The 25,016-nt window shown below is 32.7% G+C and overlaps 1 protein-coding gene across 13 annotated transcripts in view; it reads left to right on the top strand.

The window, feature by feature from the left end:
- Dach2 (dachshund family transcription factor 2) overlaps positions 1-17,351 on the top strand; it is a 488,288-nt gene extending 470,937 nt beyond the window's left edge. For 11 of the 13 annotated variants that reach the window (XM_021728784.3, XM_021728781.3, XM_021728779.3 and 8 more), the window contains 3 exons: positions 1,125-1,271; positions 2,396-2,461; positions 16,863-17,351. In XM_021728784.3, the coding sequence (XP_021584459.2) occupies positions 1,125-1,271; positions 2,396-2,461; positions 16,863-16,912 (263 nt within the window). In that variant the 3' untranslated portion in view covers positions 16,913-17,351. Of the gene's footprint in view, positions 1-1,124; positions 1,272-2,395; positions 2,462-7,063; positions 7,127-12,511 lie in introns of all 13 variants that reach the window. The other 2 variants (XM_078034575.1, XM_078034577.1) reach the window with 2 other exon arrangements.
- The last annotated feature ends 7,665 nt before the right edge of the window (positions 17,352-25,016 follow it).

Below are 25,016 nucleotides of genomic sequence, written 5' to 3'. Positions count from 1 at the left end.
GATACTAATATATTTTTATGTTCATTCCTATTTAGCAGTATTTCATCAAAATAATAAAAATCATACTTTCTCATTGTCTTTGTCTGAAGAATTCCAGTTTTTTTCCCTTAGATTTTTGAGATTTTGCATTTGCATAGCAGTTTACTTATGTAACTGACTCTCTTCAAGTTGTTCAAGGTAGTTTATATGAAAATATATTTAACCATGAGATGAACACATTTGAAACAATTAGTAACATATTCAGTTGAGTTCGAAGATTTTAATTATATATGAGTGCATTGAACATTTTTAAACATCAGATCATTTATTAGGTTTCTCAATGGACTTTGAGTGTTCTTTTATTGAAATAACAGCAATAACTTAATTTTTAAAAACTAATTTAGGAAAAGTATTACTCTGCTTACAACCCTGCTATGAACCAATTTATTGCTGAAACTTAATAATTCCATTTAAGGTGCTATCCTAGATTTAGGCTTTCAGAGTTTAAATATAACTACATGAGGGACACTGAAGTTTTTACTTGAGAGATAAAACTTTGAGAATTGAGGTACACCTCTTCCTTAGCTCTATTTTACCTTCCTGCTTACCAAATGAACATTACTGTAGTTGCACTTTTGCAACTTGCTTATATAATCATGTCTGAAAATTATTCTCCGTGTGTGTGTGTGTGTGTGTGTGTGTATTTGTATGGGGAGAGAAAGACTGATGATATGTGCATTATTTAAACAAATACATTAAATACATTTTTTGCTTTTATAATTGGTCCCATTCCACTGAAATGGATATTGCCACTTTTAGTTTTAAAGATCATAGTATTCAACCTAATAGATATTGCGGGGGGGGCGGGTTATTTTTTGCATTTTGAAATATTAATAGCAACAACTTGATGAGTAATAGCAGTATATTTCTTTAGAAAATTAGAAAATATTGACTTTTATTATTAAATGTATGTAGTGAGTCAAAGTAGAAAACAATTCTCCAACCCAACTGTCACCACCATAAAAAATGCATGTGCATTATAGAGCATACATGTGATCATGTTTCCACCAATACATCTACATTTATAATTCATCAAAACCTATTTCATTGACCAAGATTTTGCAAAATACTTTTCCACATTCCAGCTACCATGCAAAAGCGCCTGAAGAAGGAGAAAAAAGCCAAAAGAAAACTGCAGGAAGCCTTGGAATTTGAATCAAAGCGCAGGGAACAAGTGGAGCAGGCGCTTAAGCAAGCCACAACTAGCGACAGTGGCCTGAGGATGTTGAAAGGTAAAGTTTAATTTGGACTTAAAGTAAACAAAATAAATCTTAATTTAAAGAAGAAATAAACAAAGCAAAGGAAGGAAGGAAGGAAGGAAGGAAGGAAAATGTCCAGGAAAAATTAAAGTATCAATTTGAGGCCAAATTGTTAGGTTGTGAATAAAACCTGTCAAAATAAGCCCTATTCTTGGAGATAAAAAAAAAGAAAATTCTGCTGACTTTTGCAGTAGAAGCAGTAAAACTGATATCCTTCCTACACTGAAATGTAAGTGTTTCAGGTCCATTGATGTTAGATATGCTGATGTTTGGTGAACTTAATTTTGATCAGCTATATAGGATGTTGGTTTCTTTGATGCACACTACATTAGTGTTGAGGCATTTAAGGTTTATCTGTGGGAAAACGTGCTTAAATCATGAAATATCTTAATTCCACTTTTCTGATTTTATTTTACCTGAAACAGCATAACATTGGTTCATTACACTCAGACATAGTATGAAGTAAATGTTCAAGTAAATATATGTACACACATACATTCATACACGCACACACACACACACACACACACACACACACACACACAGGGAGCACTTTTACATCCTAATTACTTGCTTTTATAGCTCATCTGAAGAACACAGTAGTAAAATATTTGCTTCTAGAGTTAGTACTACAGAAATACCATAAACCATAATGCATATTTTGGTCTTCATTTGCACTTAGCATAGAGATTATCACCATCTATCATATATTACAAATAGAAAATAAAGCATAAGGAATGGACCTTTCCATGTAGGCAACTATATCCATCATCTTTTCATTGTTCTGTAACCAGGGCATATTAACCTGATAGTTATTGATGATTTTTATAAACAAATGATTTTCTTAAAATTTATCTTTAGGGAATGAAATGAATGATTTATTGTATACCTAGAAATCTATATTCTATTGTGAAATACTGCTATAATTTATAATTCTTCCTACTACCATGGAAACATAAAAACAAACAAAAACATGCAAATAAACAAAAAACAATGCCCAAGATTTTGCATTATCTATAGGAACAAACTGCAATTTTCCATTTAACTGGAATCGTAAAACAGAATTGTACCTTAATGTTGAATGTCAACTATTTCAGATACTGGAATTCCAGATATTGAAATAGAAAAAAATGGGACTCCTCATGATAGTGCTGCTATGCAAGGTATGGTAAACAGTGTCCTTCTTGCTACAACTGCTTAATATGTGAACCCTGGGCATATGGTGGGAATGAGCTTCTGTGTTAATACTTTTCATATAAGTAAAATAAATGTTTAACTCTTTTATTCAATGACATAGGCAGCAACTTGCATTTATTTTTTTAGTAAAACTAGTTTAATATGACTGTGAAAACCCAATAACAGTACAGGTACTTAGGGACTAGTAACTTTATGTATACAAAGTGAGAAAATTTTGTGTACATTTAGCTGTTAAAAGGATGTGCATTTATGTATTACCATATTCTAAAAATTTATAAATGTGAATATAATTTACCTTTCATAAGTGTACAATGCATGTATTTTTAACTTCACTACTTTGCTTTTTGTAAATGCCACAAATACAATAACCATAACCTATTGATATGTTAAAAGTGTTCCAGACAACATTTTTGTCAACCTTTAAATTTTGATGGTAATTTTACAAACCACCTAAATATGGAAATAGCTGCACGACTCATAATTCATGATTTATATGATACCCATAAATACATAGGTCCTTTAAAATATTTAAAGATATTTACTAGGTAGAAAACAGATAAAACACATCAATACAGCATCTCGACAGAGTGCAAAAGAATCTAAAATAGGAATTTAATTTGACTACTGGAAATTTTCCAATGTAAACTAATACAGTTTTCTAGTTCTTTAATTTTATGTAGATTACACTTATGTTCACGTGTATTGTTTAAAAAGGCTTACATTAATAAATAAAGACATTTCTGTTAGAAAATTATTTCCTAACTGAAAATTAAAGACAACCATGAGGGCTGGGATTATGGCTCAGTGGTAGACCACTTGCCTAGGATGGGTGAGGCCCTGGGTTTGATCCTCAGCACCACATCAAAAACAAAAATAAAAACAAAAAACAAAGAACAACAAACAAATAAATAAAGGTTAAATTATTTTTAAAAAAAGATAGCCATGAATATTTTGCTTGCTGGAGGTTTAACAAATTGGTTCTTTGCTACCATATAGACTAGATCAATGTGAAGGACAGAACTGGTTATGACCAAGAGATTCATTTGGGTGTATCCGAAGATCACCATTTAATGTGGCAGCTTCAGGAAACTTAAAATTTGTATTTATGTAATTTTTTAAATCATGATCGCTCATGGATCTTTTATAATGCCTGATTCTGCTGCAGCTGGATAGAACTAACTAACTAACACATTTACTATTAGATGTGACAGTGTGCATGCTTGGCTCATTCACTGAAGCTTTTGCTTTTTCTTAGCTTTTTTTTATGCTTGCCTGCTTTTTACCCAAAATTTAAAGGCTGTGTCTTTGTAAGAAAAGCCATTTGAATTGCATGAATGTTTGTCCACTAGATATACCATAACTAAATTTATGAAGACACTCCTGCTAGTTGGGGGCCTGGTGTATGAGGTTGCAATCACATACTAGGGCCATGGTAGGGATGAATAGCCTGTAACATTTATTTGATTCATTCTGAATCAGTGACATACAAATATAGACACATTCTTTAAGGAGCATAGAGCTTGGTTTTGCCCCTAATTTGAAAAGTATGTTAGGTCAGTTTGGAGCTGGAAGAAACAAACCAAACATATTACTAATAGTTTTTTTTTTCTTTATTATGTTTTAAGCCTATACCATTATCCAATTACTTGCTATTTTACCTTTAATTCATATGCTGCCTTTAGCTCATAGTAATAACATTTTCCCAATTCTGAGATAAATAGAAGCCTCTGAATTGTCCTGAAGTTTCTACATTTCCATGCAATAGGCAACAGATATCTTATTTGTGGGTTGTCAGTTTGGTGATATATGCAAAAGTATATTCACTGTCTCCATTTGGGTCCAAATTTTTAAATTTTTTAAAGTCTGTAAAGAATGACGTTTTTGAGCTGGGGTTGTGGCTCAGTGGCATAGCGCTTTCCCAGTACATGTGAGTCACTGGGTTCAATCCTCAGCACCACATTAAAAAAATAAAGATATTGTGTCCACATAGAACTAAAAAAAATTTTAAAAGAATGGCTTTTTCACATGAGTATTTAAAATTAGTTGTCACTAAGCATAAGTTCTACTGTGTTTTTTTCTGGCTAACATAATATAATTAGATATATATTTAAATGGATTTAGATGGAAATTATTTTAAAGCAAAGGGGTTGACTTTTATTATTTATTTGTGTTTAACATTTTCCATATATGATAAAACATGTAGGTTATGATAAAATATGTGAGTTAACAATTATTTATTGGAGATCTGCCTTTTAGATGGCATCAAATGATATTCAGGATAAATGTGATAAAAGTGGAAAAGCATGCACTCTCCCTTGTCTTAGCACAGAATTTAAACTACATGCTAAAACTCTCATCATTTTCAGCAAAAGTAGAGTAAATATCTTATGTTAAAATTACATTAGACTACAATCTTAATATCAAAGAAGTTATTTTTAGCAAAAATGATTTGTTTTATTAGCCAGGGTAATCGATGGCTAAAAATATTACCAGAACTAATCTTAAATGAAGTTTACCAAATGAATTAATTCAAATAATTACCTAAAAAATCCTGATAATTTTTTTATTATTTGAGATGATTAGAATTGAAAGATGCCTTTTATATTTGTCTGTGATCTTCAAAAAATATATAATGCTTGAAAAACATAAAATACAACTTTAGTCATTGTTTTTCTATTCTTGCTAATAATTTTGTTTTCTGTGTGTTATGGGTTTTTTGTGACTTATGTTGATACTGTTTTCATATTTTCTACCTCCCTCCATTACTCACTTTTTTTTGTAACTTGGAAGATTATTTCCTACCATTGTTTGTGAGCATCATTATTACAGAATTGCAATAAATGCCATTTCCAATACTCATCTCCATCACAGCAACCAGTTTCAGTATCATTGAAATTCTCTTTTCTTATTGTCAATAATTTTTCTGGATATCTACCCTTAACCTGGAATTCTGCCTTTAAAATCCAATTAGTTCCACTGTGTTACCTCCTTAAGAGAATATGGGGGAGGGACTTGCATGATCTTTCTTAGAAAAAATAAAGTCATATCCACCTTTATCATAATTCCCATATATGGCACAAACTACTCATGAACTATATACTTTTATGTTTAACAAATTTCACCAGCTTAATTATATAACTTCCTACATGCTTTGAATTTTAGCAGACTAGATATCATACATAGACCACCTTCCAATAAAAGAATATCTGTACAACTTAGATTTTAGTAGTCTACTTTCTCAACTATTCCTGAATGTTTAAGGTAGTCTACCAATGAATACATACTCACTTCTATAGGTATAGGCACTATCTCTGGAGGTGAAGTTTTCAGTGGAACAGGTACACTGCTATGGTTCCATTCAGATCCCTACAATTCAACTGGGAATCTGAACGACAGCACATCAACCATCTTATCAACCAACACCCCCTTCACATAAAATAAACATACCAGGTGTCATTAAGTGCACCTTCAGATCAATGATTTTTGCAAATGACATTCAAGTGCCATTTGTGTAGTGCATTTCTGCTGATAAAAGCAAATTAAATTAGCACAACTACAAGTGAGCTGATAAAAACCAAAACCAAACAGCAGTACCATTAGCTAACAAAGTAATATTTTCTCTTTACTGCATTCTGCCATTTAGTTATTATCCTATTGGAAATCTAATTATAATCCTTTTACTCCCTAGTCAAACTTCACAGTTTTTGCAAGCTTAGCACTGACAAGTGATTTCATTATATTTGATTGCCCGCGCCCAGATTGACTTAACTTTACTTGGAGACCTAAAAGCCCTCTCAGTTTCTCAGATTCCCTGTTTGCACATTACTGCAACATCTCCTTTAATTAATTAGCATGAACAGCAGTAACATGAACTGCTGAACAGAAAATAACATCATTTTATGATCGCAGAGAGACTTCTCCTTTTGCATGTTTATACCTTACTTAACTTTTGTATGACTATATTTCATTGTTGGGAGCTATGGGTACAGTTGACAATGTATGTTTCTTAAATTCTTAAAAATTGGCATCATCATCTTAATAATAATAGATAAAACAAACAGAATGTGAAGCTCCTAAAATTTTGGAAAATAGACAATAGCATTCATGAACTGACATTCTAGTCATACAATAAAAGAACAAAAAGTTCAGGTGATATAGCATCATAAAGAACAAGGGTGTAGTGACACACTGTTCCTGTTTTTGCCACTGCATTTGTTTGGGTAAAAAGAAAACAAATGAAAAATCTAATAATTTAGTTTTTGTAATTGGAAAGGCATATAATGTATAATGTATAATGTCTTGCCTTTTACATTTGCCTTTTGGCTACCTATATAACATAGATACAAGATGATTTAACAGTTAAATATATTTTCTTCTGGTATTTTTCCTATAAATACAGTAGAATCTTAAATACTCTTTATTTTATTTTGCTACTAACACATTAGAAGTAAACTCATTGAACTTTATTTTCCTTATGAAACATTTTTGCTCACTAAAAAATTTAGAAACCTATCCTTAGTATAGAATGTCCATTTAGTAATACAAAACTCATGATTTCATTTATACAGTATCTGGCAAAGATGCTAATGAAGAATTAAAAGCAAAATGATTGATTCCATTTGACTTCAAAGGTACCAGAAACAATTTTAATTTCTAAGTATTTAAAAAGACATACTAAAAACATAATTTAATAAAAATATAGGTATTTAAATACATATTTTAAGATGAAATGCACATAAATATGTATAATCTTATTCATTATCTCAAAATCATTTTGAGGGCTGGGGTTGTGGCTCAGTGGCAGAGCAATTGCTTAGCACCTGAGAGGCACTGGGTTTGATCTTAAACACCACACATAAATAAATAAATAAATAAAGCTATTAAAAATAAATTTGAACAGTGCTTATCTTTTTGTGCCCCCTGCGACTTCTATTGTATCTTTTCTATTTGCTGCACATTTGCTAACACACAACAATAGTCTTCCAGAGAGTTTAAGATGCCATGACAATATTTACTAAAAGCTACTACCCTTGCAATAGGATTGGGGTTATAAAAGTTGGAAGAATAGCAAGGAAAATGATGATAGTATGAAAGGAAATAGGAAAAGATAAATCCTGTATAATGTCTTGCCTTGTATGTGATATGATAAGAAAAATGAAAGGAAGAGTAGACGGAACTTCTCTAATAGGCTTTTCTTTTAACTTCCATCACAGTGTACTATCTTTCTTTAGAGGTTCCATGGAATACTTCTTACTCTAACCTCATCAATCATTAATTTTCTTCCCCTGATATCTTGTGCTGTGTTTTAAGATATATACAGGTACTCTAATATTTCCATTTTAAAGTGTAAATGTTATTTTGTAAAGCAGAGATATACAAGTCAGAGACCAAATGGATAGTAGGAAGCAGGACTCCTTAAAGATTCTCTCTTGAATGATTTATTTGAAAGTCTTTTACTATCCAAAGAAACTTTACTGCAACTGTTTTCATAGAAGTAGAAAAGGCTCTAGCACACAACCCACAGAGAAGATCTCAGCTTCTCAGCTTCTTTCTCACAAGCAGATTTTTCCCCTATAAGGTTTATTAGACAATGTATATCTTTTTATTTTCATTCTCAGAAAGAAGGTGTCTCTTTATTTTCTTCATCATCCATAGAATTTTTATCTTGATTGGTCACATATCTCATATCAAATCATAACTCTATATTGTGAAATATCTCATTAGAGCACATATTATGTGTTTAGCTTTTTTCTTAAGAAGATGTGAAGAGCTTGCATTGCTTAATCATTTAGAGCCTGGTTGTCATGGAGTGGCTTGTACCACTTACTCACATAGTTAACTGAATTATTTATAGTGATTAAAGGCTGTCACTAATTTTGATGATTGTATAAAATCTGATCTATAGATGTAAGACTTACAGTTCACTTACATAACAGATGAAATTTTAGTGATAGCAAAATAAATAGAATTTGAAGCCAGGATAGGGTAGTTGTTCTGGTACCCAGCATTTTAACCTCCAAGAATAATTTGTTAATTAACAGATCTGTTTTACTATAGTCTAGGAAAGATTGTTTAACTTAACTATGATATCTGTTTGACCAGTTTCTTTATGTTTCATCTTTATACATACAGAATATAATTTTTAAGCTTGGGATTCGTACTACCCTATCTTCAATCTGTAAATATCTCAGGAAATGCATAAGAAAAAGTATTTGATTAAAGGGTTTTGTCACATTTGTGTTTTAATTAATACAACATACAACATTTTTGTAGAAGTATGTAATCATATACTGGCATCTTTATACAACCTATAAAAATTAGAATTATTATATTGCTTCCTCATGAATATGTGCTGATCTCGTGTGAAGTTGCTCATCAGTCTTAGAATGAGGAATTCATATTGGGATAGTAGAGAAAAAGAAAGGCAATTTCTGATGTATGTACAGTATGATTAACTTTCTACCATTCTTAACAAAAATGTCCTCTAGTAGTATTAAGCCTATATGGTAATTTTGAATGGTACGATTAATCCTAGTAATGTAAGTATGAAAATGCTTCAAGATAAGTTTATTTGCTTGCTGTTCATAGTGGAAACTAAGAAACAGGAATCTTAACTCACTCATTGTTCTCACTACATATCACTATCAAATCATGTATCTATAAAAGTTTTTCATATTTAAATAGCCAAGAAATTTATCAAGACCAAATATTATATCCTACAGAACAGTGCACAAGAGGAGAACTTCTCCCAAAGTTAGTCAAAACACTGTAAAACCAACTATAATTTAGTAATCATTTCTGCCTTAAAATTTGTAGAGATTGGGATAGTGTTTACAAAAATTAAACAAATATTATACATCTCTCTTTTCTATGTAAAACTGTGCAAGCAAATGAAATAGTAATAAAAATATTTCTTATTTGTGCTCAAGCTCACATCACACTGACAGGATTCAACTTGGACAGATCTTTAGTTATCTAATTTTAGTCTGAGATTTTCTTTTTATGGGGCATTTGTGTAAAGATTTATTTGCTCTGGGGAGCATCTTTCTCATTTCATATAACATTCACCTTTGGAAATTAAAGTGTATTTAAAGAAAATTCATTGGGATTTCATACAAACCTTCTTGATATCTCCAAGTCTATGTTTTACTTTTTCAATGCTTAAAAACTAATATTGGTTATAATCTGCATTTTAATCTGGAATCTACTTTTTGTCAATAATGTAAATGATCATGAAGGCAACATTTTTCCTAATTCCTTAGCTAGCTTTCAAGAAAGCATCATTTTTTCATAAACATTTCTTCCCTATTTCTCCCACAAATGTTTAAGTGCTCTTGTTTTCTTTTAAAAAATGAATAAATGCAAGGTGATCATAGAATCTGTGAGTGACTGGGTAAAAACCAGCAACAGAGAGCTAATAAATATTGAAAATGTACAATATCCTGGTAACTGCATTTCTACCTTCTATAGGAAATGTTGGATATTGTCATTTAAAACATTGTACAAGTTATAGGATATTTAATGTTTTTTTGTTGTTTTCATTTTCTTCCATACTTTGGTTCCTTTGAAATCAGATTTTATGCTGCTTTCCTATGAGTTTAGCACACAAAAGAGTTAAACATTATTATGAAAAGAACTTAATTATGTGTTTATATGTTACATTAAATATTTTCAGTATGCATCCTATACAAAATCCCAATAATTTGACTCTTACAAAACATTTTTGTAATTTATATATTTATGAAAAGTGGGATATAGGTAGAAACTTAGATTCTTTAGGGGAAAAGCATAAAAACATAAATAGCAATTTTCAGTAGATCATAATCTATGTGAAAATCGTGAAATAAAATGGCATTCCATATGTGACAAATGTATTTAGAGCATCTCTTGATAGAGTCAGCATTTCATAAATAGTAGCATTCACATATTCTTCTTTCCCTTTCTTCTTCTTTCATGCTAGAAAATAGAATTCCAATATTTGTAAAGCTTTTAATATGAGCCCAAAGTTATACTTCTCTGTACTGGACACATCTTTTTATTTCTATTTTAAGTCAAGTATATGGGAGGCAAAAAGAAGTTGCAGAAAGAGCACTTGTCTAATAACCAGGATTTCTCCATTTCTAACTGGCTAACTCAATTTTCTATCCTTGAGAAATCATTCAACCTTTCCCTGTTTTAATGTAGTAAGATAGTTAACATAATACTTGACTAATCTTTTTAAATTTATTTTATTTATAAGTTAGATACAAACTCTGAAAAGTATGCCAAGTAGAAACTATCATTATTATTATGCCCTACAAAGTGTACATGAAATTGGTATTTGTGATTGCAAATGTAGATGTTAGCAGTGATACAATATTTCACATACAATTGATGTGTAAAACTTTCAAACTTATGCTCTTCACTAAATAGCTGTGGTGAATATATTGCTATATTTTATCCCCATGTGTGAACAGAAGGGTATTCATGCTACCATTTTAGGGTGAGTTTTAGAAGAACAGGAGATTCAATAAATGGGGAAAGGGCAAATTAAATAATTAATTCTAAAAATGTGCAGGAGAGTTTGAAACTCCATTATCTTGCTACCTGCATGTTATTTAAAAAACTATAAAAAAGAAAAATGACCCATGCTGGTCTTGATTTTGATTAAATTATAAATATAATTACTTTTTAGAAATAACCAAGGTCAAGTGGTTTTTATTTAAAGAAATCTCTGTTTTTCAAATAGAGGTTTCAAAACCCCTTTATTCTAAAAATAAAAACCTGACTCTTCTGAAAATAATGGCTCCAAATAATTTTATTCATTAGACAAAGATGAATGAAATGACATACAATTTTATTATTTGCATGCAATGGTCTATTTTTCATTCTTTCAGATAAGTACCTCCATATTTGAACTAATTCACTAATAACTAACTGGACCCCAAACTAACCTCACTACTATTATATATTTGATTTTATAATGACACACACTGAACATGTTTCCACAACGAAATACAGTTCATACAATTAATTGTACATTTAATTTGGATTGCACCTAAGACTAAAGCATGCTGATTTAATAAGCACATTGTTTTATCCCTTTCTTGTTCAGGTTAGAAAAACATGACCTTTCAATGGTGATGTTACTTTGTGCCAAATGATGTTGTGCCTATTTGAAAATTAGGAACACCTCATTAATTAAACAACTTAAAGAAACTGTGAAACTTACTTATTAGAACTCATTTAAAATATTGCCATTAGTTCAACAGTAAGTTAGAGCTACCCAAAAAGAAAGGTTTTAAAACCTAAAGTATGCCAGTAATTAAGTGAGCGAATAGTGAGGAAACACTTGGAATGAAATATGTGTTCTGGCTAGAAAAAATCATGCATGCATTTTGCTCCAGATAGAAACCTCCCAAACATAGAGAATATGGTATGTTATTTAAAAAATTAAAAAGTCAGCAGTTACTTTCAAATAACGTCCTGTCAAGGAAGGAAATCTCATCTTGAGAGAAAATTGCAATCCTTAACAAAGATAATAACTCACAGAAAATGGTGTGGATCTTTACTCATTCTTTAGACTGTGGAGGAAAAAAAAGAAAACCTCCTAAATTCCTTGCTTATTAAGCTAGTCATGCATTTCATTGCAGGTTGTAAAGCAGTAGAACATGCACAAGGGGCTCATAAGCATATTTTAGAGTTAGGGAATATCATTTACACCATTTTATATTGTCAATATTACCCCTAGAGAATAAAATTAAGTTTGAAACTACTGTAAATCTACAGTTTTGCTCACCTTTGTATAATTTTATTTTTAATAGAATGAGACGCACATAAATGAATATGTAATTAAGGGATAAACCTAATAAAATAATACATTTACAACACACTAGTTTATTCAAATCTTGAACATATATAGTAGAACAAAATACTTTTATAGAGTTTGTGTTTTTCAGTGACATGCATTGAGTAGAATTTGGATTTTCTTTGTTGGAATGAAATTTTGACCAGGTCTTATTGTTTTTTCTGTGCAGCCTGAACACTGATGCCGGAACTCCAACTGATCATAGGCACGAATAGGGTGCTGTAGCAGTTACCAGCTTATCTAGTGTTGTAATTCTTTAGATTTCATACTCAAATTCTTAAAATATGGAACCTTCAATTACTATTTGTTCATTACTGATAAATAGAATCTTGCACTTACAGAAACAATGTGCTAGAGAATGGGTTTCATATGTTTTTAGGGGATAATCATAATGATGAGTGAGTGAATATGATACTTTATACTTCTTTAATCCCTTTTTTTCAAGGAGTTCATAGTGCTTCACAAACATTATCATTTTAATTCACACAGCATCCTAGTGGGGTAAGTAGGTGGAAAACATTTTAATACACAGAAAATGTTATTTCTAGATGGTATGAGATAAAATGTAGACATTCCTGCTTTAAGTTGTGGTTACTATGAAATAGATTTATTTGTCAGACCTGATAATTAACAGAAAATATATCAGGAGGTAATTCATTTGTACAATTAATGAATATTTGTTATCATGGCCTGGGAACTCACTTTTCTAAAAGAAAGACTTTGCTGTAGGGTTCTCTAAGGAAATAGAGGAGCTCTAGTTTTTAGTGTTTACCATGTCCACAATTTTCTTGAAAAGTTGTTGGTGGAGCAAAACATTTAACTCCTTTCTGCTAGCATATTACTTATCTGTAAGAAAGGCAATGATAAATTAGACTACTAAAAAATCTCCTTTTATTCTTTTTCTTCTCTCTTATCCCCAGTCTTGCTTGCTCTTTGTTATGTGATCAATAAGCAAACAGAATGTAAAATATATAGACATAAGAAAATAGGCAGATGCAATGGTACATTTACATCATGAATATTTTCTACCTTCCACCCTCTGTTCTGGATAGGGCCAGATGCATAACATGTTCAAGTGATTAGGGCCAAATGGATCACTTGGCTTGAATTGCCCAGAGAATGGCTTTAAGTATTTTTAACTGTTTACTTAACAGATACATGGTCAAAGACTGATGATATATACCTGTCATCATTTTTATGCCTCCTAAGAATACAATAGATATTTAAGTAATCAGAAACATTTAATTTCACTCCTAAAATGCCTCCTTACATCAAGCAAATTTGATATATTTTGTTATATCTGCCCTAGAATTAAGTTCTGATGTGACCAAAGCACCACCCATCTTATGCAAAGGGCCAAATGAGTTTTATCCATTCTATTTGTTAGACTGGATAAAACTTTATCAGTATATACAGTTTTAGTTGGAATTGCAAATATTCTACATACTATGAAATATTCCATTATTTCATGTCAATGAATATGACATTTTAGTCATTTTATATACAGAAAGATTTTTTTAAGGCACAGACATTTGGCTTCAGATGCTATCTATGGACTATAGAAGGTCTGCTTTTGTAGAGTAGGTATGATGTTTTAGCCCAATTCAGAAAAAAAATATATTAGAAGTAAGTCATAAATAATGTTTAGGCAAATCAAATGAAAAATTTTATTAATATCAGATATCTGACCTGAATAACAATGAAATATAACTGAAAATAAAACATTACAAAATGTCTCAACATTATATACTCAAATGGCACATATTGAATGATAGGGAAAATTGAATATCATTTTCAAATCAAGGCACTTAAAAACACACTACTGCTATTATATATATATATATATTTCACTTTGGTTGACTATGAAGAATCCCCTTGTATTTTCTTCTAGACTTTTTGCATATATCTACTTTTGGACACCTGATTTATCTAATTTTTTATAATCTTTAGGTATATAACACAGGAGGCAAGTCTTACACTTAAAGGATGTTGGGATAGCCATCTGTGGCCCTCAAAAGATAAATCAACCAAGCAGTATGTTGTCTCTTGTATGGAGAAGGCCATACCAGCCTTCTGTGCCATGGGTTATACCCATGTCAGGCAGTGTTGTGCTAAGGGAAGGGCTGCATGTAACTACATTTTTACTTAAAATTGATCATGTTTATATACCTCAAATTTCCTCTTTACCTATTGGATGAATATTAAAGTAATAAACCTTGCCAGCACTCCCCAGATAGTATGAGTCCCTCCTTCTAAATTTCTAAGCTCCTAACATTCCTCCAAAGAGGGTTTGTTCATTGCTCTTCCTGATCTTTAAAATTGTTTACATCCAGAGTGTATATTAGATCATCTCTGTTTGGAGCTCAAGTAAGAACCCTCTTAAAAACATAAAACATAAACATTCAATTACTGATTAGCTGTTTCCTGTTCCTAATGAAGTGAACATGCTGGGTTTGTATTAAAATTCAGCTACTGTACTCCTCTGTTTATGGTTCCAGATGTTTTTGTTTTATCTAGGAGTTTGTTTTGACAGCTACTACTAAATGATAAATCACTCATATTATAGCTGAAATGCATTTTGAAATTGAAATGTGGCAAATTTTGAGATTGCTCCAAGGATCAGTGTCAGTTAGCAGGTCAATATTGGCTCCTACTTTTTGGTCATTTAGCATTGCCATATGTAAAACAATAACAGAATAGGTGTCAGCTTTATACAGCATGCTACACAGGAGTGTATTTTGCTACTGATCTTAACATTGGGGAAAAAATTTACTACTATGAAATCTCAATTTGTTGTATGCTGGGGAAAAGATTGATACATATAAATATTGTTTTCTTGCTAGCCTAGGTTTTTATTTTTTTAATTCTTTTTTATTTTCAAGTTGCTATGGAAACTGTTCCTGGTAGGCCTTATAAGCAGGGACATTTAATGAAGTGTGTGGGCAGATATGTTTGTCTCTTTTAATACAGACATGAATTATACATAATAAATGAGATTTTCAGTAACTGCATTTTTCTGAATGAAGAATATTGATTGTCTTTTGGCACTCACTGCTGTGTTTATGTACCTTTTTAGAGGGCATTATTTGTTTTGCCATTGCTTTCAAGTTTATAATGTTCACATTTTGTACTGCATGACTTGAGCTTTACTATATTGTATAAATTTGAATCCTGGTAAAATAACTGTCTTGCGTTTGATGTTGAAGATCTTTCCTATGATATTTAGGCTGTGTATACAGAGGATGAGGTAGACTGGAGAACTAAGCAACTAACTAGTTAGTTTCATCAGAATAAATATTCTCAGACTCCATGTACGAAGCAGTCTGAGCAATTATCTGGATTGACAAATTACCAGAGAGTTTCTAAAAATATAAGCTTTGTTTTATTTTTCTCTGCTAAAAATATCTGATAAATTCTATGTATTCCTTGGAAAAATATCTGGTTGCCAATTATGCGAGTTTTGTCCAATTTTATAGCTATTCTGACTAATACAGAATCAAACTCATTTATTCTCTTATTACCTTACTTTATCTTTATTTTTGGTTCAGAAATCTTATCCAAAAATTTCCATTGACAGACCATGATACCCTTTACACAGAAAGAATAAATATTTTAAAGTTACCATGCATAAGGTCCAAAAATGTATACTTTTCTCCTTACAGTGCTAAGCTTTGAACCAGAAATAAATGAATAATTTACACTAGGCATATCAGTTCAAAAATGATAATGTATTCTTTATATGTGAAGATAATACATTTGACTAATAGACAGCTTTTAGCATTTCTTAAGCATAGTTAATAGGTTCATACTGATTCATCCACACTTTCTTTCCCACTGTGTCTTATTTTGTAAGCAAAGGACAATTTGTGATTAGTAAGATATCCAGGTAATAAGCTATTGTTATGGAAAATAGCAAGGTTAAACTAAAAGAAATATAACAAATTTTTAAAAATCCTTCATTGATAATTTTTAGCCACACCTATCAAGTGTTACTTAAATCTAGGATACTATGAACTCTAGATGATCAACATTTAAATGAATAATGGTTTGACCAAAACTTCTGGTCATAATGGTATGCAGAGCTAGTCTCCCTTCATGCAGTATACACAGTCTTAAGGTTAAACTGGGGAGAGGAAATTCTAAATGTATAAAGCTGTAATTATCTTAGGTCAAAACTATATAACTCCTTTTCCCCTATTTTGGTATAGGGACTTCAATGTACCATTGTGTGTAAAAGGAAAAATAATATAGATCATTATAAACATTATAACAAATTTCATGGAAAAAAGTATTAGTCTTCAATTTCTTCAATGCTGCCCAAAGAAGAGCAGAAGCTATATCATGAAAATTGAAGAATTTTTGAAAACTGACATTAACATAATGTTGTTAACTTTTATAAATACTGAATCAGACTGTTACATTCAATCATTTTAGGTTCCTGAAGATAAAAGTTTTAGTAATTTTTAGCATGTATCAGATTTATTCTACAGAAGAACTAACTTGTTTTCTTTTTTTTAAAGGAGGTAACTATTACTGTTTAGCAATGGCACAACAGTTTTATTCGGCCTGAAAGGTCCTCGCTGGCTTTACATAAATGAAGATGCTTGTGATTCCAGTTTATCTCTGAAACTATTCAACATGGAGTATTTTCAATTGTGTTTGTCAGCAAAGCTTTGTTTACTTAAGCAGCTATTCAATCTGTTACATTAAAAAAGGAATATGTGTAAATTTTAATAACAATGATGTAAACATTGTCCTCACATTAGATTGACCAGTTTAAGAATATGAACTAAATCCTAATGGCTAAAGTAAATTGACCATATTTGATGCTTTTCTATGATCATTTCAGCTTGGCTTTTTGTCTTTTAAAAAAAATACTGTAGTGTGTTAGAGACTAGATTCTTATATGTATGGTTTCTCTGTTCTTCCATATATTAAGTTAAAGTATGCTTTCTTTGTTAAAAATGTACTTGCTAAACTTCAGTATAAATAAAAGCATTTTGACTTTGTCAATTGTTACTGAGTTTTTTTTTTTCACATTGCCAACTTCATTCATGGAAATATGTAGTAGTCAGTGCAAATCAAAATATAGGAAATAGGAAAGTGTTTGCAAAGTTTTCTCCATTTTGGTTATCCCAAATAAATAGGAACATACACCTCATTTCCACGCATTTTAACTGGCCAATATTCTTGTCCTCAATTATTTTATTTACCCACACTGTATTTCCTTTTTCTGGCTATATGTGTTTAATGAAGTTGTTGCTATGAAGAAGGATTGCACTTGGAAGCAGGAAATATTATAATGCACAAAGAATTGTAAAATGTTTGTGAACATATGTTACTTAAAAAATTCTTCTAGAGCCATTTTCAATGGAAAAAGACAACCAAAAATTAAGAAAGGTGTATATATCTACTCTGCCCACCCCCAAATTCCTGGTGCTTCTGTATGTTGAGGTGTTTAAGTAGTGAAAAACCAAGACCAGTCATAGCCCTGTCCTATGGTTTATACAATCTCTTTTTTTAACCTTATCATTGGTTCACTTTCAGTGAAATCATGGAGCTCATTCAAATTCTGGTTTACCTGAGAACCTCTCAGTTTTCCCTATGCAGTGGCAATACCACTTAGACACCTTGCCTGTCTCGTGAGACTATGTGTTGAGTCTCAGAGAACTTCTAGTTGGCCACTAAATGGCTGTATGTCTTCTACTTTGGCCATGTTGCTGCTTTCACAGGTATTTTGTCTCATAATCACCTCCTCATCATACTCATTTATGTCAAATTTAAGAGTGCTGATAAGACTAAAGGCTTTTTGCCATAGAGGAGAAAGATAATTAAGGGTTTTTATTGGCTAAGCTTGCCTGCTCTGGTAGTATTCTAAATCCCTATACATTTTGACACTCAAGAAACAGGGTCCACATAATCAATCATATGTTATGTAGGCTTGCTTTATTTAAAGTCCAATGTAATTACCAGAGGTCATCTATACCATTAGTAACCTAAATCATATAGTTCCAGGTGCCCAATACTGCTAAGGATTTAACATTACCTGGTAGCAGTTACTTGCACTGACTTAACATCAAAGGGGGTAATTCAGTTTTGGGTCCTGTGGTACTTCTAGGGAAATGGAAGCAACTATATTAATCCCTTGGTTATTTGGTACAAATGAAGAGACTGATCTATGAAATACTGGGAATGAGACCTATTCTCCATCTCCAGTATTTCATGGGATAGCATTGCTTGCCATTTCAAAACAAACCCTTGACTGTCCCTTATCACCACCCTCTTAATTTTCCATAAGAATCTTAGCCTTAAGAAAGTGAACTTGATACAGGAAGGAAGGAATTCTGTCATTAGAGGGCAGTGACCTCAATTTTTTTCCTCAAATACAAGCCCTCTTCTAGGGTTGAGAGGATAATTGCTACATTTTTTTCCCTTTCACATTCTGGAAGTATGGCTACAGGAACTGCATCAGCCTCAGATAAATTTCAGTATCTCTGACCTCTTTAATTTTACATTTGTAGAGTACTGATGGGGGTATATCCAGCAACTACCACTGCAGACATGCTCATGAAAGCATAATATTTATTTACTATTCCAATATAAAAGTGTCTTTCCATAACTTTCAAGTTACATCACCTTTTTGGGAAGATTCAATTGTTGCCATTCTTCCCAATGTATGCTGTTTACGTTGAGTTACTCAGCAATCAATTACTATAACAAATACCTGAGATCAACTTATAAAGAGAAAAAAGTTATTTTGTGTCCTGGTTTGAGAGGTTCTGGCCTTTATTTGTCTGGTCCTATTCCTTTAATGCCTGTGGGATCATATGGTGGAGGAAAACCATTTATCTCATGGCCAGGTCACCATAGAGAAGATGAAGAGGCTGATCCCATTATACTCTTCAAGTGCACTCTCAGTGATCCAAATTTCTCTGACTAGTTCCTGCCCCTTCAAGGTCTCTCCACTTCCCAGTAATGCACAGGCTGGCAACTAAGTCTTAACACGTGGATCTTGGGGGAACACTTATCCAAATGGTAGCATTCTGTTCATGGACCTCAAAGACTCATGTTCATCTCATAATGTAAAATGAATTTAGTCCAACTTCAAGAGTCCCCAGTGTCTTAAATATTCTATCATGGCTAAAAAGTCCATGTACAAAGCCTTCTCTGAAATTCTAGTAATATTCAGCTGTGATCCCTTGTTAAAAGTAAGCACATACTTCCATGATATAATGGTGATATAGACAGGTTATATATTTCAATTCTCAAAAGAAATAAGGGGAATTGAGATAAGTGAAAAGATCAGAGCAAAACCAAAACCCAGCAGAGCAAAGATTACATTCTAAGTCTCCATGTCCAGAATTTTGGGCACACTGTCCTATGGCTCCAAAAAGCTTAAGAAAACCTGCTTTTGCAATCAGCATCTTGCATCCCACATTGCTACTTTAATGGGTAAATTCTGTGTGCTTCCTATAGCTTTCTTGGCAGGCATATCATGGTGCTGATGCCTTTACTTCATGTGTGTGTGTGTGGGGGGGGTCTACATAGCAGCTTTTGCTTTACTCTCATAATTCTACATGTGACTCTGTCATTGGCTGCTTCCAGGGACTCTAACTGTGAAACACATTGCCTGCTTCCCAAAATTTCCTTTGAAATCTTGGTAGAGGCCTCTATGAACTCATTCCTCTTATATTCTGCTTGTTTTCAAAACCAACATCACATGGATAACCCCAAGACTGGCTAAAAGTGTAAGATATACCTGAGTCATTGTATACATGAGCCATACCTGCAGAAACCTCTTCATGGCTTTCTAGCTGAACAAGGGGAAACAAATCGCTAGATGGTTTTTACATGGAGGGTCCCTTGGGATTCCCTTCTGAAATGAAGGTCTTTGAAACAAATTTGCATTTCTATACATTTGAATATATAATGGATGTGGTAGGTTAGAGATTCCTGAGATGACCTTAGGCATCCTTCTTACTGGGCTGATGCAAAGCATTTAACTGCTTTATTCCGGGGTACTGGGGATTGAACTCAGGGGCACTCAGCCACAGAAACACATCCCCAGCCTTATTTTGTATTTTATTTTATTTTATTTTTTAAATAATATTTATTTTTTACTTGTAGTTGGTCATAATACCTTTTTATTTTATTTATTTATTTTTTTATGTGGTATTGAGGCTTGAACCCAGCTCCTTGCACTTGCTAGGTGAATGCTCCACCGCTGAGCCACAACCCCAGTCCCAATTTTGTGTTTTATTTAGAGACAAGGTCTCACTGAGTTTTTTAGTGCCTGACTTTTGCTGATGCTGGCTTTAAACTTATAATTCCCCTGCCTCAGCCTTCTGAGCCACTGGGATTACTGGTGTGTGCCACCATGCTTGGCTTTAAATGTTTTTTTATAGGCAATAATTTCTTTAGTAACTGCATCCTTCTTGGGCACATGTTTACATGCACTTCTTTTCTGGTCAGACTGAAAACATTTTAAATCTTTCTACTCTTTGTTATCCTTATATATTTGGCTAAATGAGGCCAGTAATTCTCATGCCTGAATGCTATGCTGCCCTAAAATTTCCTCCAACAGATATAGACAGGTTATATATTTCAATTCTCAAAAGAAATAAGGGGAATTGAGATAAGTGAAAAGATCAGAGCAAAACCAAAACCCAGCAGAGCAAAGATTAAATTCTAAGTCTCCATGTCCAGAATTTTGGGCACACTGTCCTATGGCTCCAAAAAGCTTAAGAAAACTTGCCTTTGCAATCAGCATCTTGCATCCCACATTGCTACTTTAATGGGTAAATTCTGTGTGCTTCCTATAGCTTTCTTGGCAGGCATATCATGGTGCTGATGCCTTTACTTCATGTGTGTGTGTGGGGGGTCTACATAGCAGCTTTATTTGTCACCTTTGAGCCTGACCACTCACAAAGTCTCAGGACATAGTTAAAAGGCATCCAAATTCTTTGCCAATGTGTAGCAAGGATGGCCTTTAATTCAATTTCCAAGAGTAGTCTGCCGCAGTCTGGCTGGGCACAATTCAGGAGCCACTTGTCAAAAGAAACTAACTTTATTTTTAGAACTACAAACGCCAAACAAAGCAGCTCCTCAGGAAAAATCCCTCAGAGCCCAACTGCCACCACCGGCTTCCCACAAGCCTCTCACCCCCACACCAGCCTCTCCACCTCCCACAATCCTCCTGCTCTTGAGGCCGATTGGCTGGGTTGCGTGGGCGGAGCCAAAGAAGTCACCCAATGAGGAGCTCCGCAGAGGAGCCAATCAGCTAGATGTTGCTGGGGCTGCTGTGAGCCAATCATCAGCTGGCAGTCTGAAGGGCAGGGAAACAGCCCAATGAACATCACTGCAGAGGAGCCAGTAAGCTAGATGTTGCTGGGGCCGCTGTGAGCTAATCATCAGCTGGCAGCTGGTAGTTTGCTGGCAGCTGGAAGTTTGCTGAGGCCCCTTTGGCTGTGGCTCTCAACAGTAGTCATTTCCATTTGATACCTCATCAGCATAGCTTTTAATGTCTGCATTCCTGTCACAGTTATGCTCTACTGAACACCCACCAGTATTACCCATTAAGATCCAATTACAGCATTTTAAGGTTTTTGTTCTAGCTTTCTACTCCGAACTTTTCAAAACTTTTCCTGCAACCAATTACAAAGTCTTCTCCTCATACTCAGGTATATAGTAAAATCAATGACCACTCCACTTATGACACCAATTTCCTGTTAGCTTTCAGTTATTATGACAAATACCTGAGATAATAACTTATAAATAAAAAAAGTTTATCTTGGCTCCCAGTTTCAGATATTGAAGTGCATTCCAGTGGCTGGCTGGGGAGGCTGAGGGAGGAGGATCAGAATTTCAAAGCCAGCCTTAGAGAGACTCTGTGTCAAAACAATTATATATATATATATATATATATATATATATATATATATATATATATATATATATATATACTGGGGATATAGCTAATTGGTTAGAACTTTTGGGTTCTATCCCTAGTACCAAAACAAACAAGCATTGAAACAACAAAAACTGATTCTGAAACAAACATTTGACCACTTCAACTTGAACTTGTAGAAAAGCTGTCCACAATCATATACATGTCTAAGTGACTCACTCATTCAAAATTATAGAAAAATAGAAAACTTACAGATATTACAGGTAATGTAAAAGTAATCAGAATATTTCTCATTTGTTTGTACTGATATTTATACATGTGTGAACACACAATATATATTCAAAAATATTTCTGGTTTTCTTTGTAAGCCATCACTGAAATTAAATATGGATTTTTTCCTTTTTCTACTAGTTAAGCTTGCTCTTAAAGCATATTTACTTGTAGTTTATGACATTTAAATCAATGGCCATGTATAAAGAGAGTTGGCCATCATTGAGAGAAGTTGTAGTCATGTTGAATATAGAATGCTTAGATGATGATAAACATGAAGCTAAGTTCCTTAATTATTTATGCCCCTCTCTTGACTTCACCTGAACGATGTAAGATTCCTTTTTTTTATGCCTTCCGCTGACTACTTTGAAATACTTCTCTGAAGTTTTTAGGTATAAATGGAATGATAGTTAAGCTGAGAACACAGACCAGGAACCATGTTATTAGCTCACATTCACTAGAAGTATGGAAGCCAGAAGCTTTGGAAAGCAAATGTACTGAGTTAGCAATGGTAAATCTCTCTAGATTATCAGACATATTTATTATAATGAGGTATGCCACTTGCTTCAATTAATCAAAGCAGAAAATCACAATAACCATAAATGCATTTAAACTCAATTAATGAATTTCATAGAGTATGCCATAATAATTCATTATGTTCTAATGAGAGAAATACTTCATCTTTGGATGACTTTATAAAAATGAGTTAAGTCTATAATCTTTTGGGTGAAATTTATGCAAGAACATGATTCTTGATTTGCCTTGTCATTTATGAGATTATCAGTATACAAAAATCTTAGAAACTTCAAAACAATATGAACACACCTAAAAACTAACCTTAATCAAAAGAGAGAATTAAAATTGAAAGTAAATATGTGTATATTTTAGTTAGCTTTTTTGTTGCTGTGACCAAAAAACTTGTCAAGAACAACATAGAAGAGGAAATGTTTATTTTGACTCACAGTTTCAGAAATTACATCTATAGTCATCTGAGTCCATAGCTCTCGGCCTCAGCTGAGTCAGAACAGCAGGGTGGAAGGGTGTGTCAGAGGAACACAGCTCAGGACATGACAACCAGGAAGAAATGAGTTGTTGCTCATCAGTGACAAACTATAAACCCAAAAGTCATACCTTACATTTTATTTCTCTAGCCTCAGGATACCAATTAACACATTCAAGTGGATAAATCCACCAATTAGGTTACAGTTCTCATAATCTAATTATTTTACTTCTGAACACTCCTTCATTGTCTCACTTAAGAGCTTTTGAAGGACACCATTTATTCAAACCATCACAGTGCCATTCAGCATCTATCAAGAAAAGGACAGTTGATGTAGCAAGAAACTTCCAATAATATCAAGGTAACAGAGTTCACATTATAAAAAGATAGAAGTCACTACAAATACTAGGTAATTAAATACCAAATATATGATAGAATGGTAAAGAAGGAAAAAACTTGTTGCATTCAAGAATCATGGGCAGACTTTATGAAATTTGATAAGAATACTAAAGAACATCTCTGATTGAGTGAGGAAGGGAAAGCATAAGAGACAAGCACCAGATAAGTCCCAAAGGTAACAAATTAAAATGACATGCACTACCCTTGGAACAAAAAGAAATCCTCTATAATAAACACAGAATTCTTGTCCAGCTGTAGCAGGAAATAGATTTTGTTAATTAACATGGGACTAATATAAAGCACCTTTAAAAGTCATCAATGAGCATATAACTTGAACCTGTTTAGAACATCAATCTATGAGTGGTGTCAAAGGAACTGAATTGAGATGGTGCAGAAAAAGAGACTTATATGCCTTGAAGTAGCAATTTCATTTTTTCTTTACATATTTCTAATTTTAAAATATTATATAATTCACTATAACATACATTATATCAATTTTCCCAGATGCTTATAATCCTAACTATGAGAATGTGAGGCTTTCCATGAGTCAGTTAATATATAAAATATTCTTGTAATTGTTTAATAATTTGGAATTAAACTTTTTTAAACATAAATATGATTATAAAATATAAACTGAGTATTATTTGAAATAAAACATTTCAGCTGATGATTCAATCATCCTAATTTTTCCACCTTTCCTAATGTAGGCAATCCCTGAATTCTAAATGGCATGAAAAGGGAACATCTTTTATATATAAACCATAGTTACATGTAGGTCGGATCTCCCTTATTACCTCCCAAGTTTCACTCCTTTTACTACTTTTAGATGTGGATTTCCCCAATCTAGGAATATAAGTTCCCCTGAAATTGCACCCTACTCCCTTCCTCCTATATTTCCCTGCCCCTGCTAACATTAAAGTAAGAACACGTGCAGTATTCAAAATAAAATCATCAAGAAGACTGAAAAAATGAAGAAACAATTGCATATACTGATACTGAGGATTTACCATTTGCTATATTTTAAGTTCTAATATGAAATTCAGAATGAAGCTAATTTCCTCCATGGACGAAATTCTTAGATACCATAGATAGTTGGGA

Source organism: Ictidomys tridecemlineatus, chromosome X, assembly GCF_052094955.1.
Source record: "Ictidomys tridecemlineatus isolate mIctTri1 chromosome X, mIctTri1.hap1, whole genome shotgun sequence".
NCBI lineage: Eukaryota > Metazoa > Chordata > Mammalia > Rodentia > Sciuridae > Ictidomys > Ictidomys tridecemlineatus.
Note: the sequence above shows the minus strand (reverse complement) of the source record. Positions and strands in the feature narration are given on the sequence as shown.